We start from the raw sequence: 12,033 nt of genomic DNA, 5'->3' as shown, positions 1-12,033 counted from the left end.
GTTAGTTTTCGTACTATACAAAAAAACTTTGGGCTAAAAAAGAAATTTTTATAGATTAACTATAATGTACTTTCGAAGATTATTATATAGACTCTTATCTACAAATTTTAAAAAACTATAGAAATTATATATTTTTACCTACCGATAGATATTGTTATTTTAACTGCTGGGTTAACCTTTTTAACAACTTGATATACAAGTGTCAACGTTTAAAAGTTGAATAACTAACACAAAATTGCTTCCAGTCAGATCAAACCCTTAAAAAGTTGATCCAACAGGTAGAGTAAAAGTACAGATAATTTTTACATAAGTTACGTTTTGCCTAAATCTTATTAAATTTGTGGACAACGTAGTAAATAGTAGATTTACAAAATAAATTAAATAAATAACATATTTTAAAATTATTTAAAATAAATAATAGTTTATGTGATAAACGAAACATTTACGGCATAAATGATTCATTTACGGCTAGTAAAAATATTTTTTTCACGTACATCTTTTTACGAATGGTAAAAAGAATTTTTTCCATGTAAATAAAGAGTGTACATTATTTTTATCAGTCGTAAATGAAACATTTATACGGTAGATGTTTCATTTACCATATAAAGTGTTGTTTATTTTAAATAATTTTAAAAATATGTTATTTACTTAATTTAATTTTAAAAATATGTTATTTCCTACAATGCCCCTTAAATTTGGATGCCACTTTTAATATTATAATAGAATTGGGTATCTTCGACAGTAGGCTGGTCTATCAGCATGGTCAATTTTTTACTGTAATTAATTATAATCATAATAGTTTAAAAAAATGTACAGTGTAAATAACTTTTAATACAAATCAGATACCTAAAAAATAAAAATAAAAACTACTAATAATTCATTTTTTTTAATTCTATACCAGCAAAACTCCCATAGTGTTTATGATGTATAAACGTAAAATACCAATACAATATACAGAAACCCATCATTTCACTGAAAAGATACGCCATCACAATTACAGTTATACCAGAGACATATATGCAACCAAAGAAACTTTTCAGCAAAAGTGATGCCACTTTGCAAAATCAGAGGAGATCCCGGGGGCAGAAAAGTTGATGCATGATAACTCGAAGGGTAATCCTGTAAATGCATGTCACGTCTGCCTTTTTGAATGTGATAGAGAGAGAGAGAGAGAGAGAGAGAGCGCCGGGGATAAGAGAGAAGTGCATGAAAGAGAGGAAAGATATATATTATGATATTATCTGTAGAGCACAACCAACAAATTACACAAAAATGTCTTCAAAACGACAAACCAACACAAAATAAAAAGTCTTGTTGAACATGAATGAAATCCAGCCAGAAACCAACTTAAGAAAAACCCCACTTCATGACTTCACACACATCTCTCTCTCTCTCTCTCTCTCTCTCTCTCTCTCTATATATATATATATATATATATATAGAATATGTGTGTCTACATGTATATATATATGTATATTTATATATATGTATATTTACATATATACATATATACATATATATTTTCGGGGTCAAATCACCATTCTACCCTTGCCCTACTGTCCTTAATATCATGTCGTCGGCAGTAGTGTTGGATTCTTGCGCAGGAGGGTTCAAAATGGCTTAAATTTTTGGCGTTCACATGCACTTGTTTTTTTATGGCGGAGGGATTTATAGGTGGGGGCACTTGTTTCTTTTTTATTTCTTTTTTTTTTTGAGATAAATTCTTTTTTTTTTTTGAATAAAAGCTTTACCCACCACCCACAACATGTTTCATGGTTCAAACCACATTGTTATTGGAGAGGTACTAAACTCTTGCTCTCTAGCTAAGCTCTACACTACTTTTGCTTTGGTTCACGGGTAGAAGAGGGAAAAAAAAAAAAAGCTAGAGGGGAGAGAGAGAGAGAGAGAGAGATAGAGAGAGAAAGAAATGGCGAAAATGGAGGTTTTGGGCTTGTGGGTTTTGCTAATTCTGTTTGTTATGCCTATGGTTTCCTTGGGAAGAACACGAGTGGTTTCCCAGAACACTCTAAAGGTCCAGAAACAGCTCATGCAATTGAACAAACCTGCTGTTAAATCCATTAAGGTAAACAATATACGTATATATATGTATGTATGTATATATGACTACAAAGACAAAATTAGAGATTAATCTTTGATTTTAACTTAAAATTTGTTTTTGTGTAGAGCCCAGATGGAGACATAATTGACTGCGTCAGAGTCTCTCGCCAGCCAGCTTTTGATCACCCTCAACTCCAAAACCACACAATTCAGGTTTTAATTATTATTATTATTATATATTTGATTGACTTCATATTGTGAATTCATTATTAGGCTAAACCTACAATCATTTTCAGAGCCTCTTTTTTTTTTTCATAGGATGCAAAAAAGTAAAAATTGACGGGAAATGTGAAAAGTACACTAATATTGTTTCCTGAATTATGAATTTTTTTTTATATCTATTTTCAAATTTCTTATCTTTGTATAACATTAGATTCTAATTATATGACTATGATACATGCAATATAACTTTTGGATAAGCCCTTTTCCGTTTCACAAAGTTTAACAAATACGTTTCCAATTTTTTTTTTTTTTTTTTAATTTTTAATTTTTTGAGTTCTTATTTTGGTAATTTGAATAATTGGTTGATTAATAATATAGATGAGACCTAGTTTTCATCCAGAAGGGGTATTTGGTGAGAGCAAGGTTTCTTCCTCAAAGTCATCCAAACCCATAACTCAGCTTTGGCACACAAAAGGGAGATGCCCTGAGGGAACCATCCCTGTTAGAAGAACTAAGAAAGCGGACTTGTTGAGGGCAAGCTCCATCAAATCCTATGGAAGAAAGAAGCACAGATCGATTCCGAAGCCGAGGTCCGCGGACCCCGGCTTCACCAGTCAGAGTGGCCATCAGGTACTACTATAACATGGTAGAATTATGCGTAAATTTCGTCTCAAATGATGTAACAAATATGAGAATCTTTACAGTGAAGTAAACAATTTTACTCTACGGATTGGGACATTTATTTTTAACCGCTTGATTAGTTCTTTATCGGTTATATTTGTGCAAATCCGTATTAAAAATTTACAACACGCTACACTTAATTGTTTCTGCTGCAGATCTAACTATTAAAAAATTACTCTAACGCTAAAGACTCCATATGATACCCTTTTTTTTTTTAATGAGCGAGACAAATACTAGTTACAACTTACAACCGCCGTTTGATAGCTTAATTATTTTGTTAATTGAAAAATTAGGAATCATTGGTGTCATATATATTCTGTTTTCCATCCTTTTCGTTCACAGTATATAGAAGCCAAAATTTCAAATGTCCATTAATAAAACTTTAATTTGCTCAATTTCACGTAAGTTTGATAGTTTAATTTTTGCTAAGGGTTTGATAATTGGTTAATTTAGTAGACTATAGATGCATCTTCATTTATTTAAAATACAACATAGAAAAGGATCTTTATGACAATTGTAACTTTTATAAAGGGATAAGCAAGCTCGATTACTAGGTCATTTGGTGTTTAAATTTGACTTTAGACTTTAAATTTTTTGTATACATCTTTATTTATTTCAAGCACAACATAGAAAAAGGACTTGGACTAATCAGTAATGTACTAGGTATAGAGCTAGATAAAATCATTAATTATTAGATGCAAATTTTATCAATTTTGTTATTCCTTTTTTTCTCTATAGTAATTCTTAAAAAAATAGATTATCGGTAGTCTATACTTTTCAATCGTATCTTGACCAGATCTAACAGTCAAAAATTGTGACTACCGACATGATGAACTACCAGAAAAACTCATAAATATTTCTTTAATTATATTATTCTGTTAATAATAAGAATATTCAATTGCATTGTAACAGGTTAGCCCAGATCTCTATGGAGATAACAATACAAGACTATTCACTTATTGGACTGTGAGTGACTCATTATATCATTTATTTTTATTTAATGTCCTCTAAGTTTATAACTCATTCATATGGGTTCATTTTAACTTTTAGCCCCATGAAGTTAGCTCAAGTGTTTGGGTGCATAAGCACGTGTATATTGTCTGTTAAATTTAAATTCTAATAGTTTTATTTTTTATTAATAAAGTAGGAGTCGTAGGCCCTACAGTATTAAAAAAAATTATGTTTAATTTTTACCAACATTTTTATTTATTTATTTATTTATTTATGTATTTATTGACACTAGAGTGATGCATATCAAGCAACTGGGTGCTACAATCTCCTGTGCTCAGGCTTTATTCAGATCAACAATGAAATTGCAATGGGTGCTAGCATCTACCCTGTTTCTGGCTACAAAGGTTCTCAATTTGATATCAACTTACTTGTCTGGAAGGTAATTTAAAAAAAAAAATAAACAAAATTTGAACTTATCTGCTACTTTTCACATGCAACCACTTTTGACCCATAAAGATAACAAACAAATACATAAATCTAAACCAGTACTTTCTCATAACATCACCCCCACTCCAGATGCTAAATAATACAAGCCAACACACATTAAAAGATACAGAGAATCTCTGCCAACTTTCTGGCCATCCTCCCTTTTCACTTTTCAGTTCTTTTTTTTTTTTCTCTTTTCCTTTTTATAACACCATTATAAAATACTATAGGGATTCTTTAATCATGCATAAAAAATACGTTGTCAATAAGATAAATTTTTAATTTAATTTAATCTGAAGAATCTTTTATCATTTTTGTACTGTTATTTTAATTGTTTGATTAGTTTTTTAACGATTTGATCTACGACTGTCCACATTAAAAATTTTAAGTACGCGAGTAAAATTAAACTGTTAAAAAGTTAATCTAACGATTAAAATAGCTGTACGAACTGGTAGAGTAAAAATACAGTTCTAACTATATATTTACGGTTAAAAGTTGTGTGCAATTTTATCTGACGGTTAAAAACTAATCCAGATCGATGGGATATTTTTTAATAGACTAGAATTTTTCAAATAATATGACCCTTTTTCAAAATTGGGCAACAATAATGTTTGTTGTATGTAGGACCCCAAGGAGGGAAACTGGTGGATGCAATTTGGGAACAACTATGTATTGGGATACTGGCCAGGTTTCCTGTTTCCCTACCTTTCTGACAGTGCTTCAATGATTGAATGGGGTGGTGAAGTTGTAAATTCCGAATCTGAGGGCCAACACACTTCTACTCAAATGGGCAGTGGCCGCTTTCCTGATGAAGGTTTTGGGAAGGCCAGTTATTTCAGGAACATACAAATAGTGGATGGTTCCAATAATTTGAGAGATCCCAAAGATATTGGGACTTACACTGAGCAGCCCAATTGCTATGATGTCAAGACTGGCAAAATGGGCGACTGGGGCAGTTATTTTTACTATGGTGGGCCTGGTAGAAACGCAAATTGCCCATGACCAAATGGGTAATTTTCTAGACCTTTAAATGTGATATATATATAGGGGGGGGAAACTAGCTAGTTTCCTTAATTTGTGGGGTATAATGTAACAATATTTTAATGTTTCTATAGTTTAGCAAGGCTTTTGTAATATGTGAAATATTTTCTCCATCTCCTTCATTATTCTTCCTCTATATATAAGGGGCCAAGAAATATTGGCTCCTCTCTTTTTATTTTTATTTTTTATTTTTATGTTAGTTCTTGTTGGATTGTTAGAAAAAGGAAAGATTGTACTGGTGTATGTTTCTTTAAGCTCAGAGGAAATAAAGCATCTTCTTGTAATTATTTCCTCCCTTTGTTTGCAGTGGATTAAGAACAATATTGCAGATGAACATTTTTGGAAAGTATTGCTAGTTTGAACTATGTATAATTTGTCTTTCTAGGCCCACTTGTTATATATCTTCAATTGATGTTTGGTGGTACATGAGTTGTTTTTGTTGGGGAAAAAACACACCCCTACATTCATGCAATAGAAAATAAAACTGAACAAATAATTAAAAAAAATAAAGAAGACAAAGATTTACGTGGTTTAGTAAAATTGTTTACATTTATGGGAGAGTGAGAAAATATTCACTAATAGTTTCAGAATTACACACTCAACAAACTTTCTTACTTTCTCTCTCTATCCACTAATAGTTTCAGAAAATATTCACTTTCTCTCTCAGAATTCACTAATAATATAACAAAATTTTTAACATTTGAAAAATAACAACTCACATACCACAATCACGTTAATTTATCTTAAAAAGTTGATATTGAAGCTAGAACTCTATTAGTAGTAGTAGTAGTGATTTTCAGCTAAAACGTGACAAAATATTTCTATACAATAATTAAGAGACACTCGGTCAAGAGAGTTGGCATGTCAATTTGTAATTGAGCAAATTTACTGTACTGGTGATCAACCTGTGGTTAATTAAGAAAACAAAAATATAGGATATTTTTCAGTTTCTAGAGTAGGCAAAGATTTTTTTTCATGCAAAAATGAGTTTTGAACAATTAAAAAGCAAAAATAACCAATATTAATATCAGTCATGAATAGAACAGTACTTGGAACAATCCATGTTGAGAGAAACAGTAAAAGGCAATTTGATGCCGCAGTTCTGCGGAAGAGCCTCGGCCAAGTTAGGTTTGATCTTAAAAAACTTGGACGCAGACTTGATGCATTCGCAAGCGGCCCTCTTATCCGCTGAGGACGGCGCCTTGGACGCCACGGCACAACACACGGCTGGCGGCTTCCCGTTCCCGCTCACCCAAGGCTGCACGTGCAGGACCACTTGCTTGCATGAAATCGTGGCTTCGGATGCTACGGTAAGAAGGAGAAGTAGCACAAAATCTGAAGCCACTTTTGGACCTGCAATTTTTTCACTACTAGAAAACTCCATGCTTAATGTAAAGGTGGATTTTTGTTCATTATCAGGTTCTTTCTATGCTTATATAAGGCTTGATAAAAAGGAATTCTGATTGAGTAACGTAAGAAATGTTTGTGGAGGCCACCACCCCTCTTTTTTCCCAACTTTCCTTCTAATTTGCACCCCATGAAATTTCATAATTAATTGAAGTTTTATATAGATAGTTTAACAGCTTACTATTGTCTCCTAAATCTAAACTTTAAGTATACTCATGTATATTTAAATTTTAAATGTTCAGACTATACATTAAATTTTGACTTTTAAGTGCAGTAATAGTTCAATTTTAAATTCCCAATTAAACTAAAAACTAAACTATTATATAAATTTATAATTTCGTAGGCTTTAAATTTTAAAAAGTGAATTAAACTTGATTGGAGGCTTGTTTCATTTGGACAAAAAAAAAAAGAAACATAGAAATAGATGAAAAAAAAATAAAAGAGAGATCAAAAGTTACATAATATATATATATGAGTATAAAATAATTATATTCTCATTTTATTTTAAAATCTTGATTTAGCTCACACCTTCTCTTGATTGTTTTTTTTCTATAAAAAAAAAAAAAAAATATATATATATGAGTATAAAATAATTATATTCTCATTTTATTTTAAAATCTTGATTTAGCTCACACCTTCTCTTGATTGTTTTTTTTCTATAAAAAAAAAAAAAAAAAATCTGACTCAGCGGCTCCTACAAAAGGAGTGCAAGAAAGAAAAAAATGAGCCACATTTTGAATTCAGACGTTTTTTTTTTTTCTTAATGTGATTTTGTTGCTATAAGTTTTGTAAATCACTCTGGGGTTAACTTGGTTGTAAAATGAACTAAATTAGTGCAATTGTTTCTATGTCATTTCTTGCACTCAATTTTTATCCAACCTTCTTGCACTAACGAATTTTATGTTAATTATTTGTTCCGTATATCATATATATAGATGAGCTCTACGCCTATACGCACTAATTATACGTACAAAGAGACATATATTTTTTAAGGTACGTATATATATTAATCTTGCAAGCAATCACGAATTGTCCCCTCACTATATATACTTACGTGCTAGGAAAACTTTAGTATACGTACGTACACTACGCGTTTTCATGCACCGGATATTTGTTAGAAAATGTCGATGGAATTATGTACAAGTTGTAAATAAGCTTTTGAAAGCTTTATATATGTTCGTTTAAGAGTTGTAAAACTGACGCTTATTAGAAAATTTGTTAATTAAGCACGAGCTTTTTTATTTTTTAAAACCTATTTACTACTGAGAGATTATTTCAAATAATGGTCAAATTTTAGTAATATCTAATATAGTGTCTACCTAATCATATTGTGGAACATCATTAAAGTTTTAGAATATTTTTTTTTATAACTGATCCTTTCAGCTTTAAAGTTTGAGTCCATTAATAATTGATTATAATGTGATATAATATAATTAGTTAAAGATCATTTAAAACGCTAACAGTAGTAAATAATCGCATATTTAATTAACACAAAACTCGGACACTCAAAATTACATATTTATATCAAATATGATATGGGGAAAAAAACAAACAAACAAAGCACAAACCATGTTCTAAATATCGTGAACCAGCGAGAGGAATTCCCAGAAATACGATATCTAGAGATTCAGGCTTATTAGAAACTCATAATACATATATATTATTATATATCGGGTATACAAAATACAAATCATCACACACAAAAGCACAGTAAAGCTTCGATGGTCTTGCTTGAGCTTCAACTTTTCAACCGACCCTGCAGAAAAAGAGTACAAAGAGGCAAGAACTTTACTCAGCACATGGAATTTCTCACTTGGAATTGTAAAGACAAGAGGACATGGCTTAAATGTCCAAAACATGAATGACAATATTAGAAATGCAACAATACACTTTTATAACTTTTTAGAAATTAATTGTTTAGAAGCATCATCGGTGTTAAGCACTACTATTAATAGAAGATATGAATCTCACATGTGAGCTTGATACTACGAGATTCATTTTTTATTAATGGAAGGTGTCAACACTACCGATGCCTAATAACATTGTTTATTTCTTTTGGAGATATGATGCTTTTTAACTATTAAATTCATACTAAACATAATCTAGTGTAGTGAAATTAAAATAGTATTACACATATGACCAATCAGGTTTTACCATAAGGAAAAAGTTTCACAAACTAGTGTACTATTCCGTAACAATAAAACTAGGGATATTTACATTTTTATACCCTCTCTTTTAGGTTTATTTAGAAAGTATACTTTTAGTTTTTTATCTCATCAAATATGTACTTTTAGATTAGATTTATTAGGTAAATGCCTACCCTCTACCGGTCAATAATCAATTTTGGCCACAAAAATGACGTAAATACCCTTAAAGAGAATAAAATTAAAAATAAAAATTTAAAAGTTTTTTGTTTTTCTAAAAGAAAACGAAAAAAAAGAAGAAAAGCTTTTCGGAACAATCTGTCCAAATACAAAAACAAAAATGAACAATAAATATAAACAAAATATGGTGCAACTACAATCCGCCGATTGTTGCAAACAAAATCTCAATACTTAAGTCCCGTTCATTTCACTAATTCGACTTTTATTACAGTAAAAAACTTTTAAAAATAGTCACATTTAATTTTTTTACAACAATAAAACTCTCACATAAAGTCACATCTCAACTCAAATTAAAAACTCAAATCAACGAACTAAACGAATCTTTAAATCTAAACAAACAACCAACATCAATAAGCTCCAAACACACACAAAAATGAATAAAACCAGAATTTAAAGTCACAACACAGTATATCCAACGCAAGTACAATCAACATATCGTCGTTGAATCAGAATTGATGACAACGGATATGGAGGTGGCTCGTTCGTTGGCGGTAGATCAGACGCCTGATCTGCGCACGACGGTGACTTCGAATCTGCATGACTTTGTCGGTGACTCTAGATCATTGTCGTATATGACTTGTTAGTAGGAAGGCTTGAAATTGACAGTTAGGGGAGCGGGCTATGAACTAATGTTGATGCGGTGGCTCAGTCGCCATGTGCGGAGGAGATTCCACATTTAGAATGAAGGAGAGAGATGGACGGAGCTTGGTAGAGGGAAGAAAGAGAGGAGAGGGAGGAGGTAGGGAAGAAAGAGATGGTTTAGCAAAAAAAACCATTGTTTCACTTTTACGATTGTTGTTTCGCTTTTAACTTGTTTTGTATTATTTAGCAAAAAAAAAAAAAAAAAACTTTTAGATTTTTGTTTTTATTCCTATTCTTCTTAAGGGCATTCACGTCATTTTCATAGTCAAATTTGATTGTTGACCGGTAGAGGGTAGACATTTACTTAATAAATATATCATTTGAAGGTATATATTTGATGAGATTAAAAATTAGAGCTATACTTCTTAAATAAACTTAAAATAAAAGGTAAAAAATGTAAATATCCCATAATTAATACTATGCAGAACGCCCTATTATCCTTGACCTAGTAACTCTGAAAACCACACTCCATTTATCAAGCAGTCGTCAGTCTGCATAGTATTTAGAGTTAATTTCACAAATAGTTTTTGAATTTTATTCTCAATCTCATTTTGATCCTCAACTTTTAAAACGTCATCAACTTAACTACGTTCTACTAATTTATTTTAGTTTTAGTCCTTTTCGTCAGTTGATTATTAAAAAGAGGATGAAATATGCATGGGAGGCTGACATAACAAATAGAATTGTTGATAGAACGCAAAATATGAGCTTGATTCTTGACCCAAAAACATAAAACAAAACCTAAATATCATTCATGGTTGTTCAATCTTTTTAATATCCAATTGATGAAAAAGACCAAAAATGATACAAACTGATAAATCAATAGCAAGTTCAACACATTTGAAAATTTAGGGACTAAAGTAGGACTGATTAAAAAAATTCAGGAACCATCTCTTGGACTAACTCTAGCATTTTACAGCATTTTGTGTCTGTGTGGGCTCCACACCCTACGTATTTGACTTCCATGGATATTACGCTTAATTATAATAGAATTTCTAATGGTCCAACCAATGTAGGAAATGATACTGAAGAAAATATAACATGAGAAGCATTATTATTAACATATTCTTTTAACATGTGAAGCTTTAATTCAGTTGGTAGAGATTTTCACGTATAATATATAGGCCGATATGCAACAATTTATGATACACCCTATGGAGATGTGATAAGTGAATTTGTAATTGGTTTATAAATTTATTTGATGAAGAAAAATAAATAATAATTATAGTCGGTAATTTTTTATGTCAAAATATTGAATAAAAGATTGATCAATCTTAAAGTGAAAATAACCAATATAAGGGCATGTTTAGTTCGCTCATTCGAGTTGAGATTAATTTTATATGAGAATTTTTTATTGTAATAAAAAAAATTAAATTTGACTGTTTTTAAAAGTTTTTTACTGTAACAAAATTTAAATTATAAATTCAAATCAGTGAAATGAACAGTACATAAATCATTGTATCTACACTTACTTGGAACAGTCAAGGTTGGGAGAAACAGTGAAAGGCAAGCTGATGCCACAGTTCTGAGCGAGCGCCTTGGCTAAATCAGCTTTGTAGTTGATGTTCTTGGCCGAAGATTTGATGCATTCGCAAGCAGCCTTCTTATCCGCCGAGGACGAGGCCGCGGACGCCAGAGCCGAGACCCCGGCACAACATGCGGTCGGCGGCTTCCCGGACCCGTTCACAAGATAGTTCAGGCAGGGCCGCAGGTCCTTGACCACGTCGCTGCATGAAATCGCGGCTTCCGAGGCACCGACAAGCAAGAGAAGAAGTATCACAAAAACTGCAGCCACTCTTGGACTTGACATTGTTGCACTAGTACTAGTTATAGATCAGCTTGATAGATATATATATTTGTTATTTTCTCTTGATCTATGCATGCGATCACTATATATATATAAGGCTTCGTGGGAAAAAGGAATTAAGCTGATTAACGTAAGAAATGTTGGCAATTTGTGGAGATTTCTTTTGCTCGTTAATTTTGTTTGTTGGGTTTAGGTGTAAAGAGTGCAAGAAAGAATAAATGAGTCAATATTTTGGATTCTTGGGGGTTTTTTTTTTTTCGGCTTAATATGACTCACTGCTTATGTATAAAATTCTAGGGTTAGGTGGTGAAGTATAAGATTTCCTTGTCGGTTCATGTAATGGTGACAAAATGA

At 31.4% G+C, this 12,033-nt stretch overlaps 2 protein-coding genes and 1 pseudogene across 2 annotated transcripts; 1 reads left to right on the top strand and 2 right to left on the bottom strand.

Moving 5' to 3' along the window:
* Nucleotides 1-1,579: 1,579 nt before the first annotated feature.
* Nucleotides 1,580-5,785, top strand: LOC21384898 (annotated as a pseudogene).
* Nucleotides 5,786-6,466: 681 nt separating this feature from the next.
* On the bottom strand, nucleotides 6,467-6,823 carry LOC21384897 (non-specific lipid-transfer protein 4.1). The gene has a single exon (XM_010104800.1). The coding sequence runs from the start codon at nucleotides 6,821-6,823 to the stop codon at nucleotides 6,467-6,469; it is 357 nt and encodes a 118-aa protein (XP_010103102.1).
* A 1,525-nt stretch (nucleotides 6,824-8,348) lies between these two features.
* LOC21384896 (non-specific lipid-transfer protein 8) lies at nucleotides 8,349-11,781 on the bottom strand. Its single transcript, XM_010104799.2, has 2 exons — nucleotides 11,345-11,781; nucleotides 8,349-8,602 (listed from the first exon to the last, which is right to left on the bottom strand). The coding sequence occupies exons 1-2, from the start codon at nucleotides 11,680-11,682 to the stop codon at nucleotides 8,593-8,595; spliced, it is 348 nt and encodes a 115-aa protein (XP_010103101.2). The 5' UTR covers nucleotides 11,683-11,781; the 3' UTR covers nucleotides 8,349-8,592.
* Nucleotides 11,782-12,033: the final 252 nt, after the last annotated feature.

Source organism: Morus notabilis, unplaced genomic scaffold, assembly GCF_000414095.1.
Source record: "Morus notabilis unplaced genomic scaffold, ASM41409v2 Scaffold4686, whole genome shotgun sequence".
In the NCBI taxonomy this organism is placed as follows: domain Eukaryota; kingdom Viridiplantae; phylum Streptophyta; class Magnoliopsida; order Rosales; family Moraceae; genus Morus; species Morus notabilis.
This window is presented reverse-complemented; position numbering and strand designations above follow the sequence as displayed.